The sequence below is a fragment of the Colossoma macropomum genome, unplaced genomic scaffold, assembly GCF_904425465.1.
Source record: "Colossoma macropomum unplaced genomic scaffold, Colossoma_macropomum, whole genome shotgun sequence".
In the NCBI taxonomy this organism is placed as follows: domain Eukaryota; kingdom Metazoa; phylum Chordata; class Actinopteri; order Characiformes; family Serrasalmidae; genus Colossoma; species Colossoma macropomum.
Window position 1 is genome coordinate 36,957,398 of NW_023494788.1, and position 27,736 is coordinate 36,985,133.

At 39.2% G+C, this 27,736-nt stretch overlaps 1 protein-coding gene across 1 annotated transcript in view; it reads left to right on the top strand.

Annotated features, from left to right (window-relative positions):
- Positions 1 to 27,736, top strand: part of si:dkey-237h12.3 (teneurin-3) — a 284,586-nt gene that overhangs the window by 224,605 nt on the left and 32,245 nt on the right. The window contains exons 17-20 of the mRNA XM_036569289.1: positions 759 to 878; positions 9,631 to 9,892; positions 10,966 to 11,233; positions 14,113 to 14,256. Of these exons, the coding sequence (XP_036425182.1) occupies positions 759 to 878; positions 9,631 to 9,892; positions 10,966 to 11,233; positions 14,113 to 14,256 (794 nt within the window). The remainder of the gene's footprint in view (positions 1 to 758; positions 879 to 9,630; positions 9,893 to 10,965; positions 11,234 to 14,112; positions 14,257 to 27,736) is intronic.

The following is a 27,736-nucleotide window of genomic DNA, read 5'->3' on the forward strand; positions in this document are numbered from 1 at the left end:
TTATGTTGGTAGTTAATCTAGTGTGTTAGGCCTTCGGTTCAGCTCCTGAAGCCCTAGCCAATGGAACAGCTTGCTTGACTGTAACTACATAGATACCACAGAGAAACAATCCTAATTGGATAGCATTCTCTTGAGCATTTCAAGAACTTAATTCTTTTGTTTCCAACCAGAATTTGACAATGAAATAAGAGCACCGCTACAATACGTTACAAGCACGATGATTCTTTTTTATTTTTTATTTTAAACGAAGCCTTCTCTGAAGTTCCCCTCTGGTTCTAAGTAACAGAACTGTATGTACACCAATTAGCATGATGCTAACTGCATGCCTTAATCATCACATGCTGGTCTCAAGCTGTGTAAAGTTGTTCAGTATCTCTAATAGACTTGATTATGTGGTTTCTGACGCTGTAGGACACACATTTATCTATAAACATGGACCAAAGTACGAAAGTCAGGCTTGAACATCTCTGCTACTGTACCTGCATAACTACATTGGGTCTAGTGCTAAATTGAACACCAAACATGTCTTGGCTGATTGACTACATTAGAATGAGGGGAAAATTCTGTAAATTAGATCGTTTTTTCTTTCAGTTTTTCGTGCATAATGTCTGCGTGTGATTTTGGAGTGTGTTTTTGGGCTGTTTTTAAGCTGACAGACGTTAAGCCGCTTGCGAGCCTTGAGGATGGGATTAGCACTGTCTTTGTTCCTGGGAATGTTTGTTTACACCGAGTGTCTTTGTTTGTTGTTTGTTTCTCAGCCTGGTGTCGGTGGTGAGAGGTCAGGTGGTGACGGAAGATGGAACGCCGTTAATCGGAGTGAATGTGTCACTGCTGCATTACCCGCAACACGGCTACACCATCACAAGGCAGGACGGCATGTACGTATACAAACATGTGCACACACACCTGCAATTTACGTACTGTCACTGTCATAAAAAACCCATAGTTTAAAAAGCAAATCTATGGAAAATGGTATTAACACTTATTTAGTTCACCATTTAAACTCTAAAGGTTACCGTGTACCAGATGTGTCACTATTATTATTTTTATATTATTATTATTATTATTATTATTATTATCTATTGTATTAACACTTGTTTAGTTTACTCTTTAAACTCTAAAGGTTACCGTGTACCAGATGTGTCACTATTATTATTTTTTTATATTATTATTATTATTATTTTTATTATTGTTATTATTATTATCTATTGTATTACCACTTGTTTAGTTTACTCTTTAAACTCTAAAGATTACCATGTACCAGATGTGTCACTATTATTATTATTATTACTACTACTATCATTATTACGTGCTTTTAAGCCAATTCAGACTCCAGGTGACCATATGGACAGCATTTCTCCAGAATGTTCTTCTCTTCTGTGTGGGTCTTTAGGCTTCTGAATGGCTGGTTCATGATCCCTCTGTGCGTATAGAACCATAAACACTTAAAGAACCATTTGCATGCCTAAATTGTCCTTTGCATGCATATATATAGTATCAGTAAGGGTTCTGCTATTGGTATGATGTCAACCATGTAACAATAGCAGACATACAAACACCTATATAGCGCCAAAAATGGTCATTCCATTGTTCTAAACCCTTTTCAAGAGGCCATTTCACCATGCAAGGAAACATTGAAGCATGCAAATGGTTCTTTGAGCGTTCATGATTCTATATAGAACCAATGTCTTTACTAAAGAACCCTTGAAGAACTATCTTTTGTAGCTGTGTAGCAGTTTAGCTGGCCATTCTATTCCTATTTTACTTTCATCTCTTCCAAGCATAACTGTCGTTTCCAGTAAATGTGTCTAAAATAAGAGCTTCAGTTTGGTTATCTGGGCTTCAAGTAACAGATGAGTCTTCATTTGTTTGAAGATCAGTTTGTTTTCTTGACCATCCAGGGTTCTCTTAAAACCCTTCTCCAGCACCACATTTCAAAGGCATCTATAGTTTTCCTGTCTAGCTTGTTTATTGTCCAGCTTTCGCATCCAGAAAGAACCACAGAGAAGACCATAGCCTGGATTTCTGATTCTCATCTGCAGAGACACATTGTTGCATTTGAAGATCTTTTCAAGCTCCTTCATCCTTGTTCTCTCAAAAGCTGATCTGTAAGCTGGAAGCTTTCCATCATTTCCACATCTTCTACAAAACCAGTAAAGTTAGCAGTCTTTCTTGATGTCATAACTTTAGTCTTCTTCATACTGAAGTCTCATCTTTGCACTCTGTTCTTTAACCTTCCTTATAAAGGCCTTCAGATGTTTCAGATCTTCTGCTATGAGCGTTGTATCAAATGTATTTTGAATGGTTATTGATGTTTCTTCCACAATTCTTAAATCCTCGGTCATCTTCCTCCAGTCCTGCTTCTCTCATCATATGTTCTGCATACAAACTGAACATGTATGGTGATAGTGTGCAGCCTTGTCTAACTCCTTTGCCAATGAGGAACCATTCTGTTTGTCCCTTTTCTGTCATAACTGTGGCATATTGGGGTCAGTGTAGAGGTTCCTCATTAGAATGATAAGACACTCTGATTTTCCCTTTAAACCCTAAAGGTCACTGCATACTCGATGCATCACTTACCAGACAGGAATAAGTACAAATAGAATGTGTGGCATTGACCACACTGATAAACACCATGCTTAAAGAGGAAATCCACCCATTTTTCAAAATTTCCATATGATTCAAAGGTGTAAACGGAGTCAAGAGTCCTTCAGAGTGGTTCGGTGTGAAATAGTTGATGGCAGAGACTCAGATTTCTTTACAATGGTGGTGATAGGAACTTGGGGTCACCATGACTACAACACAAATATAGACATTTTATTTACTATCCAAAACCACCAGAGAACCTACATACACCAATCAGGCATAACATTATGACCTTCTTTCTATGCTCATTGTCCATTTTGTCAGCTCCACTTACTATATAGGTGCACTTTGTAGTTCTACTACGCTACTTATACAGCGTATCATTCTTGACCATGTGTTGCATTGACAAGCAGAGTTGTGGACTCGAGTCATGTGACTTGGACTCAAGTCCAACTCTAGTCATGAATTTGGTGACTTTAGACTCAAGAAAATCGAGAAAGACTTGGGACTTGACTTTGACTTTAACACGAGTGACTCGGACTCTGACTCGGACTCGAGCGCCATGACTCGGAAAGACTCGTGGAAGAAATGTGGAGTCTGACCGTAGATGACGCTCTATATAGTCGATTATTTTTCACAGCAACGTCATCAGATGTCTGTCACTGTGCTAATGGTCAGTTTTCGGAAGACAAGAGCAGTGTTAGAGCTCAAGTGCAGCATTCACCACGAAGCTGAAGTTGACTTTTTATTCACCAGCTTCATATTGGAATTGGTTGTTCCACCTTAAATGCTGCAGCAGCGAGGCGCCGGAACGTAACTGCTGCACCATTTAAGGTGGAACGGTAAATTCAAAAATGAAGCTGCTGGTGAATAAAGTCAACTTCAGCTTCGTACATTCACCATCATTTTACTGTCTTTTCTGTGAACTTTGTTCAGCTCGGTCATTTTGGTTTCTGTTGTCATCTAAATTCAGTTCAAACTAGTGGTTGTTTTTAGTTGGCTAACCTAGTCTTTCTTTTAATCCTGTGTGCCCAGTTCCTAAAAATCATCAAAAATTATCTTCAAATATAATATTATCTTCAAATATATGAATAAGTTCTTTTTTCATTAAGTTATTAAGTTTATTAAGTAGTACATTTTCTTTAAAAATTCTTTTCATATTTTTATATATGCACTACTCTTTGTGTATACCAGTATGCTTGTCATGGGTATCTGCCTACCATGGATTTTGTATTTTAGTTGGAAGGGTAAAAATAATTAATTGTGTATTATTATACAGCCACACACTGCTAATGTGCTGTAATTAAAAGGCTATAGTACTGTTACCATTATTCAGTTTTATGGCCATAAATTAGCTGACGAATCCAGACAGACTTGGTTAGGACTCAAATATTAGTACTATTGACTTGCATTTGAACTTGAGTGTGAAGACTTGAGACTTGTTCGTTACTTGCAGCTTAGTGACTTGTTCCCACCTTTGGTGAAAAGTACCAAACCCTCCACAGAAGTCTGGCTTGTGAGACTTGGTATCAGCGAACTCACTCTAGCTAAAAGATATGAGGTGAGGTTATGGTGACTGATAGTAACATTAGCTGAGATAAAAGATAATTAGCATTCATCTTTTTATCTTAAAGACTTTGGATTGGCTGCCTTTCTCTTGGTAAATTTTAAACCATTGTCACCGAATACACCTTCTTCAAAAACAATGGTTTCAAATTTTTAGATGAGGCACGATGTGCATTGGCCATTTGTGGGTCTGCACTTCAGGTGACCCTTTGTTATAGTCCTCCCCTGTAACTAGGCCAGGGCAGCTCTAACAGACTTTCAGAGCTTTATAATAAGGTGCTACATTGTGCTTCAAGTACTTCAAGATATCCCAAGAGTTTGGAGAGGAATTGAAATGGCTTTGACTGTAAAAATTGCAATTTTTCAAACTTCTGGTATGACTCTGCATCTTCTGACATTAAAAATAGCCTAATGTGACTGTTCCACTTTAAATATGGTTAGGAGAGCATAGAAAAGCTGAATAACAGACACAAGTGAATTTACATAGACACTGATGAACATCTCTTGCAGATATCAGCCCTGTGGCCACCGTTTGGATTTGTCTCAACAACATACATTAAAGTAGCAGAGTGAATCAATGAGTCAGAATTTAGCTGCCAGCACTCTTGTGGGTGGTGGGGGGGGGGCGGTTCTGAGTGACCTTGCTGTGTCGTTACAGCAGCCCCCTTTAGTCATTATCCAACACAACCAACCATCAACCACACCAGCACACACTGAAATCTCCCTCCTGAGGGGTGTGTGTGTGTCTGAGTGTGTGAGTGTGTGTGTGGTGTCTGCACATCACTGTGACGACTCAATTATCCCTCATCCCCGAAAAAACTGCCCTCTACTGTAAGCTACATGTTTGGATGAAAGTGGTGAAAGTTCAGGAGGGAATAACTGTCCTACATAAAGCATACTTACGTGTTTATAATGCACATGGGACTGACTGAGGAGATTAGATAAAAGATAATCCACTTGCATAAGGAAGGACAAAGTCAAAGTTAAAAACAGGAACAGAAAACAGGAGTTCAAAAAAATTATTAAAAGCTACAGAGAAAATGAGACTCCTAACAACCACCTGGAAGACCTGGTAGATTCCAAAACTGCCCCCATCAGATAAACAGCACTTAAAGCTTCATCTTTGAGAGAGAGGAGAAAATCAAGCTGCCTCAGATCTGAAAACATCCACAGGTGTTTCTGTCCATCCTTCCACTGTGAGAAGACAGCTCAGCGCTGTGGGTCTGAAAAGATGTGTAGCTGTCAAGAAGCCTCACTGAGAAAAGGAGACAGAAACATCAAACAAACAAGCTGAACAATGGACTGACCACCCCAGAGTCCAGACCTCAACATCACTGAATGTGTTTGGATTAGTTCAGAAAATGATCAACCAGCTTCTAAGACTGAACTTTGGAGGTGTGTCTGCAGATTTCTTTGAGAAACTGAAAGTGAGTCTCCTGAAAAGAATGGAAGCTGTAATAAAGGCAAAGAGTGACACACTAAACACTCAAACAGCTGATATTAGATTTAATTTTTGAGGATTTTGTGTAATTTTCTGTTAAATAAACAAGATTAAATTCTTAAATAAGTTTTATACTTTTTACACACACACACACACACACACACACACACACACTCACACACACATAGACTTATATATACACTTCAAAGTAGAGTGTGGTCTTGGTCTTGCTCAAAATGAAACACGCGGCGAGCAGCAGTCAGGCACGACTACGCAACAGCTGCACAGCAGGGGAGAGCCGGCTGGGTTTGTGTGATTAGCTTTATTTTTATTTTTAGTTTGGAGCTGAGAAGAGGAGAGTGTGTGTATTGGTGTGTGTGTGTGTGTGTATGTCTTTGTGGGGACAAACCAAATGTTCTCAGGATGCTGAGAGGAGAAGAGGGACATTTTAATGTTGAGGGGACATCTGGTTGGCCACTGTGTATGTGACCATGTATAAAGGGGGATTAGTCTATGTGCAGGAACACGGGTCTTCACTACCTAATGCAGAGTCTGTGACCTGAGTGTCCACTTGCCTTGGAATTTTTTTTTTCTCTATGAACAAACCACCAGACTAGTTGAATATCCACCATTATCCAACTGTGTAGTTTGAAGCAGAACAAATAGACATAGATTTAAAAACTGACCTCGACTAACGTGATGGCAAGTGAAAACTTCAACTCTTTCTACAGCATTTCTTTATAGCCTACCGTGATGCCTGGCTTATTAAATTATGGCCTTACTGTCAGTAGCAGTGCTGACAATAAAAAGAAAATTGGATAACAACGATAAGTATGGAAATAAATTAATTACAAAGTCCAGAGTCAAATGAATCTGCATTATGGAAGCACAAAAGCAGCTTTTAACACTAGTGCTATTATGGCACCCCAATTACAGCCATCCCAATAACAAGCTCTAAAGCCTGTTGAAGATAGAAGAAAGGTCAGCAGGATTGAAATGTAAATCTGTTTCACTGTTGTGGTTGACGACATAGGCATGTGTAGCCCCTTTTTTAAGTTAGCACTCCCAAAAAATATGAGTAAAAAGTCATTTTGTTTAAAAAAACAAAACAAAAAAAAAAAACAGAAGTTTGTCTCTGATAAGCAAATGTCCCCCGCCCCACTCTCCCCAAAGCCGTGCAATAGCTGGGCTGATTGCATGCGCACACACACACACACACACTCAGGGGCTCGCACACTAGAGCAAGTTACAGTGTGGTAAGTAGCACAGATAAGGAATTTCTCATTATTCAGCACCAATACATTACAGTCATTAGCGGCAGTCTTCATTTTTGCTGCACTGAATCACAGATCACTCTTTATGTTCTTATTGTTAGCTATCTGATGTTAATCTCACAAACTAATGTTGCAGCTTGTCAATCAACAACCGTCCACTGTTTGAATTTGAGTGAGAGAAGCTAGCCGTTGTGCCATTGGTAGGCCTATATGTTGATATTAAAGTCAAGGTGCTAGATTAGTACTGTCTGTATGCGTATCAGCTAATTAATGTTATGGAATCATAGAAGATATGATGAGAAAAAAAATGGATGGGCTGGTCTCATTGGGTGCTCAGCACCGCTAATGATGATCCTGTCGCACAATACCCTGATTTGTCTCGTACAATTGAAAAAAAAAAAAAAAGTCCAAAAACACCTGACTGTTTTTTGGTATTAAAGCATGCTTGTTAATTGTATATATAGCAGTAGGGAAATGTAATGCCTGTAATGTCATGTCTGTAAATTTTAGTTAATTTCTATTTGTTGTGGTGCTTGTTGTACTTTAAATCTATAAGTACTGTAGCAGTGCTCTTATTTCACTGTTAAATTTTGGGTTAAATTCTTGAGAAGCCCAAAAGCAAATTGTCCGATCAGGATTGTTTCTCTGTGGTATTTTGGCAGATACAGCCAAGTGAGATCTTCCATTGGTTAGGACTTCAGGAGCTGGACTGAAGGACTTACACATTAGATTAACTAACAACACAATTAGAAAGTGTTACAAGAATCAACCAGTTATGCATTGGGGACCAATTTTGAGATAAAATCGTCTGGAGGTTGTAGATACGTCACTGACTGTGAATACGAGTCGTAGCCTAAGCAGATCTAGGTTAGTTGTTAGGAATGTAAGACAGACGTGGCAGCTCTATGCAGAACTCTTTACTGAAAGAGTCACTGTAAAACTGATACATACAAACTTAGATATATGATAATGTCTGTTACAAGCTTCAGATAAAACATATGAAATGTCCTTTACAAGTATCAAATGTCTATGATGAATCTAAACAGCCAAAAATGTGAACGTAATTGCTGTTAGGGATGCTAGCAGAAATTAGTATTATAGTTGAGGTGTTTTGTTCCCCTGAATTTGTACACTTATGGCACAAACTGAAGGCCTGGCTGTGATAATCTCTGAAATATAATGCATATACAACACATATCTGTGATTTTTTAATCTTGGCCACCAGATTTGCTGGCTTGGTGGCCGAAGTGCCCAGTGCAAATTTTTATATCTGTCCACCCCTGATGTGGGTCTCTACATGTAAAATAAGAGCAGTGTTGGTAATGCAGTAGTTTAGGGTGTACATGTGTATCCCTGTGGATATGTCTGCCTGTGGCTCATATAGAGCAGCACATCAAAGGGACGCCCCCCCTTTTATATCCAAACCCACGGCTCTCCCCAATGCTATGCTAATTAGCGCAGGTCCTCCACTAACCGCTAGCACACTAATGCTTCCCAAATCCCTGTTTAAAAACTTACATCACATTTCTCACAGACGGCACTGAAGCAGCCGAGTGCTGGATGAAAGCCGAGAGAAGAGTGTACAGCCCTGATCCTCTCAATAAAGAGGAAGATCCAGCTCTGTTATTTCCTTCCAATTTTCTTTTCTAGAGCTTTGTTTTTATTATTAGTTTACATTCGGTGCATGAATCCAACCTTATTTTTGAGCTTGAGCCGAGCATGTGGGATACACTGTTATTAGCGGGGCTGTGTGATGAGGCTAACAAAGCATGTAATTTGCACAGGAGATGCACAAATTGGCAGCATAATAATGGAAAACTCTCGTAACGCGACTAGCCTTCAAATGCCCTCTGGTCTGACTCAGCTGCGGAATGAAAAGTTTTGCATTGCTAATCTGCTTGAATAACTCAGACGGTTTCTTAAATTGCACGGTTCCACTAGGTCGTGCGCAAGACAGTTGATCAGTCTATTCTGAAAGTGTTTAGTACATAATAAGTGGGTGTTGCATTGTGTTTTTAGAGTTTATGGCAAGATTAGTCCTGAAAATCCACATTGTGATGCAGAAATTTGAAATAAATGGAACTATAGGAACATTTGTAACTTTTTAAGAAAGAAAGTTGGGTTTTCAAGCAATTTACAGTTGGTAAAAGTGCTATGAAAATGATAGCTGATGTTGACTCACTGTCTAAAGGAATAGTTTGAAAAGAAAAATCAGAATTTGCATATTTTTCTAAATGTAGTCGATCAGCCATGTTTGGTATCTGAAGTTTGAGTAACTCTTTATGATAACCATCCCTAATAAACAACAACATAATCATTATTTAATCTAGAATAGCCAAAAAATTTAATGTGTGCCACCGTTAGCTTAGTGCTAACACACTATTAGAAATTTCATAAGGGTGCTAGCATAAATTAGCATTACTGTAGAGGTGGTCTGAACTAAAGGTCTAGCTCTAACAGTCACTGGATCACAGTTTGTGTCAGAAACTACATAAGCAAGTCTATTAAAGAAAATGAACAATTTGACATGGTAAGGCGAGTATGTGCTGAATTGGTGGTGGCAGTTTGCATTATGCTAATTTTTATATTCTTAGCATCTTTAGCCTCAAAGCTACAAAACAAAACAAAAAAGTCTTGGCTGACTGGCAACTTTTGGGGTTAAATTAGGGTAAATTAGGTTTTCTGCCAATCTGTTCCTTTAGCTAGCCTGTTATGTGAATGTTATAGGTGGTTTAAATAATGGGTTTGTTTCTGTGCCTGTAGGTTTGATCTCTTAGTGAATGGTGGAGCTTCGCTGACGCTGAGCTTTGTTCGCGCTCCATACCCAGCCGTCCATCGGACTGTGTGGTTGCCATGGAGAGTGTTTTATGTAATGGACAGATTGGTGATGAGGAGGGAAGAAAGAGACACGCCCATCTGTGAGCTCAATGGCCTTGTAAGACCTGCCCCCCAAATCACAACATCACCACTGTCTATCTACTATAGCTCCACCCCTGAGGCCAACCCTATCATACCTGAGACACAGGTAAGTGTCATACTTGGACAGTACACTTTATAAGAAACACCTACCTTGTACTTCCACTCACTGGCCACTTTATTAGAAACACCTACTTTGTGCTTCCACTCACTGGCCACTTTATTAGAAACACCTACCCTGTACTTCCACTTACTGGCCGCTTTATTAGAAACACTTACTTTGTGCTTCCACTCACTGGCCACTTTATTAAAAACACCTACTCTGTATGTCCACTGACTGGCCACTTTATTAGAAACACCTACTTTGTACTTCCACTAACTCTCCACTTTATTAGAAATGCCTACCTTGTGCTTCCACTCACTGGCCACTTTATTAGAAATGCCTACCCTGTACTTTTACTGACTGCCCACATTATTAGAAACGCCTACCCTGTATTTCCACTTACTGGCCACTTTATTAGAAACACCTACTTTGTGTTTCCACTCATTGGCCGCTTTGTTAGAAATACCTAGCTTGTGCTTCCTCATACTGGCCACTTTATTAGGAACACCTACTTTTAACTTCCACTAACTGTCCACTTTATTAGAAATGCTTACCTTGTGCTTCCACTCACTGGCCACTTTGTTAGAAATATCTAGCTTGTACCTCCACTTACTGACCACTTTATGAGCTCTATTCACTTTAATGGTTCACTATATAGATATAGCAATAGTTTGGAAAGGAAAATGAATCATTATTTGAACAAAATCTGCCCTTAATACTAAGGAAGATACTTTGCTGGACAAAAAGGGCCAGTTCAGTGGACAAAAAAAGCAATTTCATTGGTGTTTCACCCTAAAAAAATCCCATTTAGTCTAGACTTAGGCTCAATCTGGGTCTAAGAAACCAGCTCAAAGCTTAATGTACCCAAAGGATTAGCACATGCTGTGTCTTATGTCACAGAAAAGTAACACCAAAAATCAAATATTCGTTTTAAAATGTAAGAAAAAAAAGATAAGATGTCCTCAAACTTTTGATGAAGTGTACATGTGATGCCAGCTGTGCAGAAAAGGTAGTTATGCAGCAGTGTAGACTCTACTGATCTTATATCTGCTTCATCACGCCCACTGTTTCTCCTCCAGGTCCTTCATGAGCAGATTTCCATCCCTGGCAGTGACCTCAGTCTGGTCTACCTCAGCTCACGGGCGTCTGCCTATAAGCCTGTCCTCAAAGTGGTCATGACGGGGTCCAGTGTGCCCTTCGGCCTGGCCAGGGTGCACCTGATGGTGGCCGTGGAGGGCAGAATGTTCCAGAAGCAGTTTCCAGCTTCCCCAAGGCTTTCTTTCACATTCATCTGGGATAAAACTGATGCTTACGGCCAGAGGGTGTACGGCTTGGCTAAGGCTGAGGGTGAGTCTCAGAATTTTACTTTTTTTTTAAACTTTACTTGATCTCATTTAATTGTATTACTTGTTTGTAATGACTGACTGAGTAGTTCCTGAAAGGGAGTTTCACTGATTTCTCAAAATTCCTCCATAATTCTGTGTTTGAGATGTAAACAGAGCCATTCAGAGTGGTTTGGTGTGAAATGGTTGATTGCAGAAACTCAGATTACTTTACAGTGGTGGCGATAGGAACCAGGGGTCACCATGACTACAACACAAATATAGACATTCTATTTACTATCCAGGTTTTTATATGGAATGTTGATGATGGTAAAATAGTGGAAAATCTGAAAAAAAATGTTATCTTTGGGGTCTATTTTGGCTCACAATTTTGAAAAATGTACAATTTATAATAACAGGCTCCTGTAAATAGTAACTTAATCATAATCCAATTGATTGTTAATGATAGTTGATTATGAAATTGTTACTATTAAATCATTGATTATGTAATTGTTTTTGCATAAGTGCTACCATTTGAACTGTTAGTGTTATTAGTATTATATATTATATACAAACCAAACCACTGTAAATACTTAATAAATGTGTTATATTTAAGTGTATAAAGTAATACGGTATTCCTTAAGAAATACATTTTACAGTTGCAACTTTACAATAAGGATAATTAATGATTATACTACTACATACTGTATCATTTAAAACAGAACAGAAACAAATGCTAAGTACTAACTTACAATTGTTATGAATTGTCTTTTTGCATTTGTGAATGCTTAATAATCAATTTATATATTTTTTGAGTATTAAATAACTAAAATCATCATTGTAAATAGTAAATGGTTAATAATTTTAATGGACCCATTTATTAATGCATAAACACTGGTCAACCATAACATTACAACCACTTCCTTGTTTCTACGCTGTCCTTTTAATCAGCTATACTGACCATATAGGAGCACTTTGTAGTTCTACAGTTACAGACTGTAGTCCATCTGTTTCTCTGCATACTTTGTTACCCTGTTCTTCAGTGGTCAGGACCCCCATGGACCTTCACAGAGCAGGTACTATATGGGTGGTGGTTCATTCTCAGCACTGCAGTAACACTGTGGTGGTGTGTTAGTGTGTGTTGCACTGGTGCGAGTGGATGAGACACAACAGTCCTGCTGGAGTGTTTAAACACCTCAGTGTCACTGCTGGACTGAAAACCAAAAACATCCAGCCAACAGCATCCTGTGGGCAGTGACCACTGATGAAGGACTAGAGGATGACAAGCACAAACTGTGCAGCAGCAGAAGAGCTACCGTCTCTGACTTTACATCTACAAGGTGGAGCAACAAGGTCGAAGTGTCTAATAGAGTGGACAGTGAGTGGACACTGCAATGTCTGATCAACTCATACGAGCACAAAACACACTAACACATCACCACCATGTCAGTGTCACTGCAGTGCTGAGAATGACCCACTACCCAAATAATACCTGCTCTGTGGGGGTCCTGTGGGGGTACTGACCATTGAAGAACAGGGTAACAAAGTATGCAGAGAAACAGCTGGACTATAGTCTGTAACTGTAGAACTACAAAGTGCACCTATGAAGGCTTTTAATGTTATGGCTGATCGATGTATAAATATTATATAATTACAAGCGGTCATTAATGAACTAAAAGATACTGATTATGTTTATTATGGCCTGTTATTATAAAGTGTAATTGATTTAAGGTTAAAAATGTGAGGATGTTGCGGGAAATAGAAAATATAATTCAGGTCTTGTTTGATGCAAACAGATAGTGTAGGTGTTTATTGTGTGTGTGTGAGCTCCACCTGGCCTCTGGTGCGTGAGCTGACACTAAGCATTGTTAAAGCAATAAATAAAAGCTCTAAAGGCCACCTGTTTGTTGCTGACTGTTTGCCTGTGTAATTAGTCTGCAAATGAAGCGGCACGAGAAGCAGAAGGGCTACAGAAGGTCGCAGGCTTGTCATTGATAATATCTCTGTGGGAAAATCGAGGAGCCTGCTGAGGAGCATCTCTAGCGCTTAGCCTCTGGCTAATGTGACATTCACACTGAACCGGTCAGGCAGGAGAAGAAGCAACGTCTTACATACCAATGTAGTGGTCAGTAAAAGTGCAGGAGATGTTTATCAATTTTCAATAGTTTAGGTTTGGCTGGGGGCGGAGCTCCGTGGGCAATGAACCCAGTGGAAATCGAGAGTGAGTTATTCATTCAACCTAATGAGAAACTGTAGAACAGACTCAGTTTATATTACAATACCTACATTTAGAGTCAGTTATTCATTCAACCTAATGAGAAACTGTAGAACAGACTCAGTTTATATTACAATACCTACATTTAGAGTCAGTTATTCATTCAACCTAATGAGAAACTGTAGAACAGACTCAGTTTATATCGCAATACCTACATTTAGAGCCAGTTATTCGTTCAACCTAATGAGAAACTGTAGAAGATGATTGTTTATTTTACAATATCTAGATTGTGTGTAGTTTTTTGTCATGGAATTAAACTAATTTGTTGTGGAGATCCATTTAACCAGGCAAAGAACCGTTCATGTGTTAAAATGGTTCTTTGCGCATTCATGGTTTTGTATATAACCACTTTTTAAAGGCTGTCTTATGTTACTTAGCAACCCCAAACTCTTAAATTCATTTGATTGGATTTTTATTCTCTGTAAAGCTTTTACAGCCTCTCAGCAGCAGCTGCGAGAGCATGCATTTGTGGACGGAGCATAGGTCAATCTCCAGAAATTTGAGACCATGTTTGTTTGGGAATTGGTGAAGAAATACAGCAAAGCAAATAATGTACGAGAAATGTCTTGTTTTGCTAATAGCAGATGGCTGTGACAGATTGCTGGTGTGGTTGTCTTGTTTCTGGGCAGTGTCTGTGGGTTTCGAGTACGAGTCGTGTATGAGCGTGGTGCTGTGGGAGAAGAGGAGCTCCAGCCTGCAGGGATACGAGCTGGAGGCGTCCAGCATGGGCGGCTGGACACTGGACAAACATCACGTCCTCGACCTGCAGAACGGTGAGAGAATCGCTTATTATTTGCTGAAAGGTCGTGCACGTGCTGGTCTGGGGTCAGCTAGCTGAGCGTCACTCATAAATATTCAATCTAACATGAATTATGGATCACTGCCCCATTCATATTGCTTTATGTTGCTTCAAGCTTTGGTTCTGTAGCTGTCACTCATTGTAGCTGAAGTTGAGATGATGCAGTATTTTACATCAACACAGTTTTGTGTTTCAGACAAATTACTTTCAGCAGTAATTTTGTTGACATTATATTTTATATGCATGGAAATTATCTTCTTATTTGAAAAAATAACAGAATGCATGCACTTTTTCAGTTTTTAACTCTTAAAAGTTCAGTATATATATATATATATATATATATATATATATATAACTGAACTTGTGTGTATATATATATATATATATATATATATATATATATATATATATATATATATATATACACAAACTTCTTTGTCTAAGGCAGTGATGTGAGTGGTTGCAATCAGATCCTAAATGCTATTATTTACCAAAATAACATGTTGAGAGTGAGACAGAGAGAGAGAAAGAGAGAGAGAGGATTAGACTAGGTGTATTGTCTGTAGCTGCTCTTTGTGAGCAGGATTGGGGTGTGTGTGTGTGTGTGACGCTTTACCTTCTCCAACTCGCTGCTTTACACACATTTTAAGCCTCTTTTAGCTTCTGGCACGGTGCCAGCTGGCCTGGCGATCTCCGCACCCTTTAATCTGCCGACCTGTTCGAAAAAGACGCTCATGCTTTCCCGCTTAGCTGTCTCTCTCAGCTTTAGCTGCTTTATCCTCTCTAAGAGCCGATCCTCTCGTTTTACACCTGTGGAGCTGCAGTGGATTCATCTACACGATAAACATTATTCCACTCTGCACTCACACTGACACTTCAGCTATTAGACCACTCCACGCTGGACACTCACTCAGTTCTGCGCATCGTGTCTTGGCTTACTGATGAAGGATGAAGAGCGTCTTCAAATATGTTTAATATTGTTTTATAATATTCACAGTAATTTTGAAGGGTTTTGTTCATTATTGTCAAGTCAAGTCAGGTTTTATTGTCATTCCAGCTATATTCAAGTACACAGTGAAATGAAACAACATTCCTCCAGGACCAACACAGAAACACAAGTGCGAGACAATACAATATACACAGTGCAGACAATACAGCACAATAAATAAATACGAAAGACTTACAATAAATACAAAACAGAGCACAGGCAGTACACGGAGCTGAGAGTATGTGGAGTTATGCAAAGGAGGATGTAACATATTATGACATATTAGCAGCTTAGCAGCCTAGCATATATGAGCATAGCAGTCACTGAGGTAGCAACCAGAGCAGCAATATACAGTATGTGGTTGATACAGTAATTCTAGCAGCTAACATTGTTAAAGTGAAGTAAAATGTGCAAAAATGCAAGTGTTCAGATCTACAGTCATATCAAGTGAAGTGTTTCAGTGGATTGCGGTAACCTGTCTTTCAGGAATTTTCTCTTTTTTGTAATGGTGTACGTTGTAAGTGGCAAGACATATCAGTGCAAGATTATGACTAATACCACCTTTACTGGAGAAATAAAAATATATTTTGCGTTTTACATCAGCTGTAATTCATTGCAAGTACTTTTTAATATTAAGAATTTTTAACAATATAGAAACAGCACTCTGGAATTTTTTCATTTTTTTCCTGTTATTATGCTTTTATTGTTTGGGTACAAACATTAACATTGGGGTGATTTCATAAGTGTTCAAAGACACTTTGGACGGGAATCTGAAGTTCACCAGCCGCCTTCTGAAAGAACACTGAGGAAAATGGCTTAGAATGGTCTGTTTAAAATAAACGCCTCTACACTGTAAAAATGCTTCAGTGTTTTTATTTAAAGGGGAACTCCACTGATTTTTCAAAATTTCTGCATAATTAAATTGCTAACGTGTCAACAAAATCATTCAGAGTGGTTTGGCATAAAGGGCTTCAATCCAGAGAAACTTACTGAGTCAAATTTGTTCATAGTGGTGATGATAGGAACCAGACGTCCGAAGAACTGCCTCTAAAAGCCCCCCTTACAGAAAGTTATTACATGAAATGATTATGAATACATTGCCAGATGCCCGAGACTTTGTTTAACAGTAGTTTTATGTTAAAAGTTTTGGTGCAAAAAGGTATTTTAATCAGTTTATTTTTATCAAGTTATGGTGGAATGATACAAGAAAGGTGTTATAAGGCAAAATAGACCCCAAAAAAATGTATTAAACTGCATTTTGTTTCTAAATGCTATGAACTTATTACATAACACAAATGTCCAAATACTTTGTGGGGCACCTGTGTGCTTCCATAACCCTGTGGTTTTCCCCCTTATTATCTATTGATGGATGTTGTCTATTGATGCAGATTGTTGTGACAGTGAGTGTAGACTTCCTGTCTTCCCTAAATTCGTTCCTCAGAAGTGCAGAGGCTGCTGATTAAACATTGAATGCGTTTGGATTGTTTATGTGAACTAAATCTGTCAGATCAGGAAGGTTTGGAGAATCCCGGAAAACTTCACACTCTGAAAGCAGCGAGACGGCTGTCAGGCGGCCGTGTGCTGCCTCAGGGATGTTCCTGCAACACGTACACGCTGGGCTGAGAGGTTTTCCAGTGTAAAAAAGAAAACTGGTGTGTCCAACACTGAAAAACAGACTTTGAGTTTACATAATTTACATGTCAGTTGTTGCATGTGAATAAAACACATTTTCTTTTTTGATAATCACATTGAAATTGCACAAATTAAAAACATTTATTTTCATATTCATAAATCTCTTATTTTGAAATAAAAAATTACACTGATGACATCACTTGACTTCCTTTTACCGATTTTCTGACGATCTATGAAGAAAAGCACAGGATAAGTCCACTGTGTCTTTTCAGTTATCAGAATTTTTCTCATTTAGCCCATAATTTCCTATGAAGCTTTTAGTTGAAGTCACTGGTATGACCTCCTTTATTCTTAGGTAATTGTGAAAAAATAGAATACAAATGGATTAAATTACATATTTTAGTGGATATTCCATGATTGACAACATGTGGTTTGATGCTCTGTAGCAGCCATTATGTAAAATGCATTTTTCATTAAAAATGTGGCTGGTGTTACCGTCTCTGATGTTACCTTTCCTACGCGTAACACCAATGACGATCAGTAACACCAGTGACTCCTATGGATAGATAAAAAAAGTGGACATTTCTGTAGAATGACCCATGCTAGTTCAGTGGAGCTAGCTAGTAGCAAACGCTACTTATGCTAGCTACTTGCTTTGGATCTTGACAATGACACAAAGTAAATTAAAGTTGTTAGCTCGGTATGAAGCTTTCAGTTTAAGATGATCTGCTTCAACCATCAAAAAGTGGATAAAATCACACATCATGGCTATTTACAGGCTGCTGTTAGGGTTGTGATGCTAATAAAACTGGAACTGCCCCTCCGTCTCTTCAGTGTCACATGCTGAGCGAAGCTGCTCGATGTTGTCCAAGGTTTGACAAACTGTCTGGTATGAAATTTGCAGAGCAAACTAACATCTTTGAACCAATGCTGTCTGGCTTCCTATTCACCAGCTTGTTTTGATAGTTTTCCATTCCACCTTAAATGGTGCCTTAGTTAAATTCTGGCACGTGTACAAGCTGTAGCATTTAAGATGGAACGGAACATTAAGTTAAGAATCTGGCGCTGACATTTCAGTTCCTTGTCGACATCCCCTCACAGCCTGCAGCGGTACATTTCTGCACGTAGCCTCCATTTTCATTGCTGTTGCTCCATTGATGTTCGTTCTTCACAATACCTGCTGGGCTAGAACGTGGGCTGGTGTATTGGTGTAATTTTGGAGGCGTAAATATAAATGAGTCAAGACCGTTATGCAACAGTTTAGGATTTTGGAATTGTGTTTGTAGGAGGAGACAACAGTGTTAGAGGTTCACGGTGTGTCAGTTCCATGTACTGAACCCTCCTTATTCAACTATGCCAATGTAAATGCAGTCCATTCTTTGACACCTTTAAAATCACCTCTGATGTGAACAAATGAGTTGCCCTAATTTACTTGCCTAAATAAACAAATGGCAAAATGAAATTCAGTTTGAGTGTCTTTAGGCTGGGTGTATGTAAACTTTCTGCCTCAACTCTTATCATCAGGGAAAATGCAGATTGCAGAGTTCTGTAATACTCACATGTGGTACTTTGTAACTGAATTTGGATCACAATTAGTTGATCATCATGACCAAATCTACCTGAGTGACCGCTCAGGGGTACCAGAAGAATGTTCCAAAAAAGTACATAGTTTTAAATTGATTTAATCTGTTAACACTTTTTAAAACTGTTTACTTTAAATCTGTTCACACAACACAACAGTCAGCCTGATAATCCAGCCATCAATACTCAAAAAGCACCATCATTGTGTAAATTTGGCAGATATATGGGCAAAGCATAGACAGGCATCTTTGGTTGGCATTTTATAGTGATATCTGTCTGATCTTGATGAGGTCTTAGCTGAGAAGTTTACTGTGGTTAGATATTTTGTGAAGAATCTATAGAAAGTGTCTTCAGCAAAACCAAGACCTTTCAGCAAACCGCTTGACAGACAAGAATCATTCATCTAAATTGTTGTTAAAATAGTCCAAGCTTACTGCTGATATACTGTAAACTCATATTATATACTCAACAAAAACTGTACTATAGAGTTTAAACATTTTTCAAGTTTACATGTTTACATTACTGGCACAGATTATCACTGATAATTATTATTATAATCATTATTATCATTATTATTATTATTGATGCTGTTATGCTCTAATTTCATTTAATTCAGTAAATATAGTTCAGAAGTGCGTGATTGAGTAAGCATCTCTGTAATGGTAATCCACTTAAGTCTCAACTTTAAGAGGGTTAACTTAAAGAAGAACGGCTCTTTAAACAGCTTTGAAACACAAATCTGTCTCTGGGCAGTTAATCGGAGTTATTTAAATTAGATGAAAGCTTTAACGTATATGAGCACGTAGAACTCGACTCCCTTCAGTTTACTGTGTTTCTCTGCATCGTCTCGCAGTGGAGCCGTCACCTGTCAGCAGCCTAATAAATCTGCCAGACTCTGCTTTTCTCTCTGACAATCCTATTTGTCTCAGCTCCTGATAATGTAAAGCCACACTCATCAGCGCGAGCGCTGCATGGCTTACGCGTCTGATCACCTCTCAACAGCTTCAGAAACATGTGAGCATGGGAGAGAGATAGAGGACGAGGCCTAAGATCTAATAGGCTCTGACTTACACAATTATGACCTCAGAGGTTGTCCTGATTTTTACACAGGCCGTCGCTCAGGGAAATTTTTAGGAATCATAGCTGGATTACTCATGAGGGCCAAGCATCGTCTGATATATTTGTACTTTATCTCACGGTACAATAAGCAAATAGAATTGAATAGGTAATGAAGTATTTGCCACATTCTCTACAAGGAACAAACTTAAATATGGAGTTTTATGCCAATTTTAGTGCCCAGTTTCTGTTGACAATTCAGGCTTCAGTTTTCAGTCACAAAACCCACTACTGGCTGGCGCCAAGAGACTCTGGAGGCGTGGCCATGCCGATGGCCACACGCAAAGGCTCATGTTGTTGTCTGTTAGTTTAAGTAATGTGTAGGTGTTGTTTGTGATATTCTGTATTGGAAAGTGGGGTTATTATGTGGGTGTTTTGTGTAGGGGATCACCATCAGGTAGAAGTGTGTAGCTAGAGGTGACCTCCCCAGTTAGTTTGGTGTTCTGTCTATGCCTTTCTGCTGCTGTATTAATTAGGGAGCATTAAAGCATCATCTTTCCCATGCCTTTGTCTTCTATGCTGACGCTACACTGGTGTCAGAAGTGGGATCACCCCTTAGCAGACTGGAGGAGAATGGCAAGCCCAGCAGCAAAACGGCGAAGAGGACCAAGCCCAACCACAAGAGAGGACCAGTGTGGCAAAGACAGGCAGCGGAGGACATTAGTCAAGATGGCATGACAAGGTTCGATGGTGGAGACCGCTGTCGCACCATCTTGACGGCTCTCCTCTAATGCCCATCTTCGCCATGCTGCTCCTCTCTTGAAGTCTTCAGCGGGCTCAGCCTTCTCTGCTGTATCGTGGCTGGGCTCACCATTCTCCTCCAGTGAGGGGGCGATCACACTTCTGACACCACTGTAGACAAGTGCTCTTTTATTGAACATGCAGCAGGGAGACCTGCTGTCAGCGCTACCAGAACAGCCATGAATCAGACAGGTCATAAACAGCCATATTACCCTGATGGAAGGCAGTAACATTACCTCAACTATTCCACAGCCCAACACAGAAGAGCACAAACCACACATATACACATCCTCCAACTGAACAGTGATAACTATTCACAAGAATGGCTTTCTCTCGACAGTACCCATGGTGCTCCATGCTTGCTGCTATGTATGGCCGCGCATCCCGCACATCCACCGCTGAGCAAGTCGGTAGCAGGATGCTACAATACTTTTGTCCATTTCAGCTCTTTTAGGTTATAAAATCATAGATTTGTTAAAAAAAAACAATATAAGTAGAACCTGTGAGGGAATAATTATTTTAAATAAATAAAAGATGAGAAGCCATGCAGTTCGGTGAAATTCTTCCTTTATTCCAGTTCTGGGAGAGTTTTGTCTTGCAGCAAGAAGACTCTCCCTTCATCATCTGACAGTGGGTTATATAGGCATTTCAGAACAGACTGTATAAAGCCTATGACTGGTTACAGAGCAAAACTGTACTAAATATGGATCGAGTAGCATGATACTTAAAACAGTGTTCGAACACATACCCTTCAGGGGTGAAGTTCAGGGCAGAGGCCTTATTCATAGAAGAAGGTGATGACCTTATTTTGATGAATAAGCATCAGCCACAGAAGCAGAGGTGATCTTTATCCTTCACTCGCTTACACGGGAAATACTAGCACTCTGTTTCTTAAAGAATTCATTACCTGCATGTTTGGTGTTTAGCTATAATCAAATAGCATTAACTTTCTGACCTGTAACAAAGGCATATATCCCAATGTGCTTCTGCCCAGCAATGATGTAAGCTACAATATTGTTGCCATGCAAAAGCATGTTGGAGGTTCATGCTGTTTGGTTATAGCTGAACACTTGATTAATAAAAAATATAGTAGCTTATAATCAGAATATGAGTTTTTTTTTCCACAAACTTATGTATGGTTATTGTTTTTCCTATTTTAATCTATTTGAAGACCACCCATACAACTTCAGTTTCATAAAGATGTCTATAAGCTATAATCTGCAATCAGACAGTGACTGGCTGTTGTGGCATTTGAGTTTGGGGGTTTTTGTGACTTACTATAGGGACATAACTCACCTGTATGTGATGTGAACTCTGACCAGCCCCCAGCAGAGAGGACTGAGGGGATTCAGGCACCATTTTCAGTGAAGGTGCGAGAGCAGGATTATTGATCTGATCTGCTTCAGCCCATAAAAACAGCCATGTTTGCTCATTATGTGGGGAACAAAATCCATTCTGCTTCGATTTGTGCCAACTTTTCAGCGAGGTATATTTTTAGAAATGTCACAAAACACCTGGCACATTGCATATTCAACTTGTTTGCTTGACATTTTATTTATGTGTTTATTTATTCCATTCCTGTTTGATCTGGAAGGCTATGTATTGAATAATCAATGATCATAAGCATTGCATTACGGAAGCACAGAGAGAAAAATACTACGCAAAGAGTTACCGGGATACTCTGGACTTTATTCTTCATAATGTTCCTTATTTTAGGACCTTTGCTTTTCCACTTTTCTTTGCTGTGTAAGTGAAACTGTGTAAAAGTAATTTCACAAAATGGCTGGACAGGGAGTAGGAAAGGCTAGTACTGAGTGCATGTGATATTAAGATGCAGCATTAATGTTTGCCAGATAAAGCGCCCTGTATGGCCAAACTTGGACACCAGAAGATCATATCCATAAGTACTTTTTGAACATTTCATTCCAAAATCAAGGATATTAATAGGGAGTTTGTCCACTCTTTGCTCCAGTAACAGCCTCTACTGTTATTAGAAGGCTTTGGAACATTGCTGGATTTGTTTGCAATCAGCCACATTAGTGAAGTCAGGTATTGATATTATATGACAATAAGGCCTCACTTGCAGTTAGCATTCCACACTAAAACTCACTGAACTATTTCTTTATGAAGAACACAAACCATCCCACACAGCTGTTCTCAGGAACTGAAGTCAAAGTACCAAGCACAATCTTCAACACTTGCTCCAGCTAATTAGTGCATGGATCTGATACATTAGTGCTAGATATCCCTCTGGTGTCTGAGGGCATTTTCTTGATTTCTGCATATCTTCTTAAATTCTCCTTTAAAGGCTCTTCATATAACATGATGCACAGATGTTATATATATAAATGCTCCGTTATCTTCATCACTACTTTCCAAAACCACTGCAACTTCAGCAGCTGTAAACTCTCTACACGCCATTTTACATGTGTCTCCAATGTGGACTGAATGAAGAATGAAGGGTTTCCGGCATGATGGGTCAGTTCTTAGTGATTTCTTGATCAGTTTCACACAAAATGTAGATGGACACGTGAATCCACCAGCTCCACATAGTAAGAGGCAGACAACATGTATCTCAGCCCCCCTTCATAGCCTCATAAGTCTGGATATGAGTCATGTATTTTTGCATGATAAGATGGAGTGGAAAGGGTGACTCTACAGATTCAGGAAATATTTTAACTGTGTTTATGCACTGGATTATCACAAAAAGAGAGAAACAGATATAGAATCATAACAGATGATCTTAGGCTTGACGTGTGGGTGAGTTCATGGACCCCAGAGGGTTTAGATGGGTTGGCAGCATGTTCGATGCAGGTTGGCACTAATCTCAATAGGAAAGTACATCTAAAGGAGGAGGAATGGTGACCATTGCTCTATAATGTGATGATGTAGGACATAGAGGCCAAACGATGAAAAACAGCCCATTGTTCCACCTCCACCAAACTTTACAGTTTGCGCTCTGTATTTGGGCCAGGAAATCCATGCAGAGAAGGTGTTTCCGCTGCCCCAGAGCGCAATTGTGGTGTGCTTTACAACATGCCAGATAACACTGAGCACACCTAGTATTTTTCTAGGTGTGGTTGCTATATTAACCCAATCTGTGAAGCTCCTGAGAAACAGTTCGTGTGATGATGATGTTGCTTCCAGAGGCAGTGTAGAACTTGGTAAGGAACCAAAACAGATGATTTATCAGTGGTCCGTTCAATGAGCTTGTGTGGCAACCCACTTCACCACTGAGCTATTATTGTTTTTGGAAAGGTGCCATCCTTTGACAGTGCCATGCTAAAAGTTACTAAGCTCTTCAGTGAGTCAGCTACTGCCAATGTTTATGTCTACTGCCAAGACTGGCTTGTTTTTATGCACCTGTTAGCAATGGATGGCTGAAATAACCAAACAGTAATTAGTAGGGGTGTCCACATACTTTTGGCCACAGAGTGTAGTCACTGAAGCTGTCTTCTATCTATGGTAATATTGCATGTTTAAGTTTCATCTCTAGCTATTATGCTGACTTCACCAGACTACAAAATAATCTTTGAAAAGTTTCCGTTATAAAAGTTGCATTTGTGGCCGACTGTACCGAAGCACATGATATTTCCATGTTAATTATTTCTTGCTCGTAGCTCAGACACATCCACTGCTTTCAAAAGCCTGACACAAAAAGCTTTGAAACATGACTTTGTTCATTTTGTTGAATAATTTCTCACTCGCTCATTGAAACAAGCTGAAAATCTAAAAAAACTTGCTATGCATACCTCATTTGTGTTTGTATGTACAAGCGAAGATGCCTTGAATTTGATGTAAAGTTATTGTAGTGCACATAAGTTTGCTTTGATGCAAAGGAACAACTATATATTTTTGGCATATTTTGTGAGATCAAAGCAAACAGAAAAAAGTACAGACTGAGAACCAAATCTTGGGACAGAATATAAATGATGTAACTAAAAAGTAATGATGTAATTACTTATGCAATAACAATTATGTAACACAAATTAACTGTATTGCAAAACAACAATAACTCTAGACCTTCGTAGGTTTTCAGTTCATGCTGTGTAGCTCTAATGGACAGGAAATGCAGTGAAATTGCTATACTATTTAAATATAATTGGTACAACGAAACATGTGCTCCAGACCTCTGAAGATTAAAGCTGTTCTCAGCCGTGGAACACAGCGAGGAAGTCGGAGTGAAAGTAGGCAGCAGTGCCATCGGATTGTCTTTCTGTGAAGGTCAGCAGAATGCGCAGTCAGACTTGAAACAGCCACCCAGACCAATTCATCTTAGTTAAGAGCAGATTTGTTGGGCTGGGAATGAGAAAAGAGGCTGCTATCGGCCGGACGTCCGTGAGATCCCCTCTGACCACGTCTTCATCCCACTTCTCTCTGTGATCAATTAATCAGCGGAGGCTGTTAATCAGAGAAGAGCGCATTGCTATGCAGCTCGCTCAGCTGATTCTGTTGCTGCAATGATGCTGCTTGTACTGGTCTATGTTGCACTCCTGTTAGTATTGTGGCTACATTACATATACGTAATACACACTGTACCTCTGTCACTGTGACTATGGCAACATCACACATGGTTTTACAGAGGTGGGTGATATGACGATACGTTAGTGCTATTGTGATAAATTCCATCATGATACACTTTTCTGAGTATATGAGATGTTTCACAGCACCTCAAGGGCACTGAACAACTGCATGGATCCTAAAAAAGGCTGGAAACAACAATCATAGAGAGTCTGTAAACAAAAACAACCAATGTAGAGTAACTGCCTGAACTGCATAGTAATGATTAGCTGATTGGACAGCAGCCCATCACGATGTCTTATTTTATTAATTGTTTTACCAGTGGTTAGATTTTGCATTTTGGTGCATTTTTGGTGCATTTGGTGCATTTTGTCCGCACCATATCATGATATATATTGTGGGTGGCATGGTGGAGTAATGGGTAGCGCTAAGAAGGGCCTGGGTTCGATTCCCTGGCCAGGCAACTAGGGTCCTTTCTGTGTGTAGTTTGCATGTTCTCCCCATGTCTGCATGGGTTTCCTCAGAGTGCTCCGGTGTCCAGTCCAAAGACGTGCATTCAGGCCAGTTGGACACACTGCAATGGTGTGAATGTGTGTGTGAATGTATATGTTTCTGTGTCCGCCCTGTGATGGACTGGCGACCTGTCCCGTGTGTTTCATGCCTTCCACCCAATGACCGCTGGGATAGACTCCAGCTCCCCCCATGGCGAAGGATAAGTGGCTTAGATAATGTGTGTGTGTGATACATATTGTATATCATGAAAATGTCAGTACTGAAAAGTATTGAGAGCGTATGTAGATGTACATATAAATATCACGTTTACCCTTACTGTGGTGTTGCTGCAGTGTTACTGTGTCCATTCACTGTCCTCTCTATTAGACACTCCTGCATTATTGGTCCTCCTAGATGTAAAGTCAGAGATGATGGTAAGCGATTACTGTGTTTGATCCACTCTGCATAGCAATTTATGCAGAGAAACAATCTGTAGTTGTAGAACTTTAAAGTGCTCTTCTATGATAAGTGGAGGTGATAAAATGCATAATGAGTGTAGAAACAGTGTAAGTAGGTGTTTAGGGGTGGACATCTCTTCGCACCTCACAATTCAGTATGATTAAATTTCAATTCAAGGTATCAAGATGTGATTATAAAATGATTGTCAGTGCATCTTAATGTACCTCCATCAACATAACCTGTCCCAGCAAATAACATATGCTGTCAAGAGGTTTTGTTCAGTAATATAATAGTGTTATTTTAACATTACTGTTCATTTTTATGATAGATGCCATACTGTTTACATCATGACAGATTATGTCATATGCTAATATTTGCTGTGTATTCTAGTTAGCCTCCATAACATTAAGCATTGTGACATTTGGCATGACACTTAACCGATTTAGCAACAAGACCTTGTTATATAACTGAACATAGTGTTATAACTATTCATCACAGCATACGACGTCTTCCAGGACAATGCTTATGTCAATGTCATGTAGCTGGGCTCAAGTAGAAATATACTGTATTATATATAATATACTATATTTTTATCATAATATAGACTATAGATGTAAGCTTAAACTTTTTAAAAACTTTACCCTCTTGTTTTGAAAGATTTGACTGCAAACACATGCATTCATGGCTGTTTTTTTCCACTTTAAATGATGCACACTAAAGCGACATGACTTATGTGTGACTAAATGAATAAGTTCCAAACTTTGCAAATTACATAGATTAAAGTTCTCTGACACTGTGCCAGAATTCCAGCGCAAAGCCATTTTAGACTAAAACAGATAATTATAAAATGGATAGTTCCTGTCCTGAAATCTGAATGAGTTGCATTTAAAGCCATTGTAAAATACTCAACATACACACACAGACACACACCTCACAACGACTGAACTGCGCTAAGTCACAAAAATCCTTGTGCTGTTGGAATAATCTTTGACTCTCATACTGCTCGCATGGACCACAGAGTGTACTGATAAAGTAAGAACCCAGTTTAAACTGAAGGGTCAGCTAGCTAACATGCTAAAAGACAGCAAACATGCTAAACAACTCCATCATTAGTATCACAAGCTTGAATTAAAGTACTTACAATATAATTCACTCTAAAACAGCAATATAAAAGACTAAAGAATGTCACTAAAATGGCTTACACACTTCAAATGTTGGTGTTTCAGTCAGATCTACCTTATGTAGCATTAAACTCATTTCTTGAAATAGTGTGCTATGGAAGTTTTGAAATTCCACGTTCTACAGTCAAGTAGTGCACTATTTGTCAAGTACGGAGGTAGCTGAATCTTAAATGACTATTATATATATATATACATATATAATGTTAGCTATATTATTGTAGCTGTTTTTAATTCTTAAACTGATCAGAACTTTTTAAACCAAGTTGAAAGCTTTATCACAGACACCAAAGAACCGTCCCCCAGGCACCAGGATGCCTGGTGATTATCAGAGTGCTAAAGAGACTATCCCAGCCCTCCTCATCTGCACACACACCACACACACCTCTCCTTACAGAGGAAGACCCCTGGCCTCAAAAACAGAGATAAGAAAGGCCATGATAGCACCACCGATCACCCTGAGTTGAGAGGCTAATGGAACCTCACAAGTCATTTTGCAGGCACTCTTAAAGAAGGCCGAGAGTAAAGTCTGAAGGCAGACTGAGTTTATGACCTTTGGAAAAATGTTTCCTTCTTGCCCTCTATACACATACATTTCATCTCCACTGAGGGAAGGACACCTGGCTCAAGGAACAGATCCCAACAGATAACTAGTCCAACTTAATGAACAACACAATCTTTTTGGGGCAAACAGCTGTCGTAAATTCTATGGACCCTTTGCAAGAGCAAATCAAATGACTCTCCTT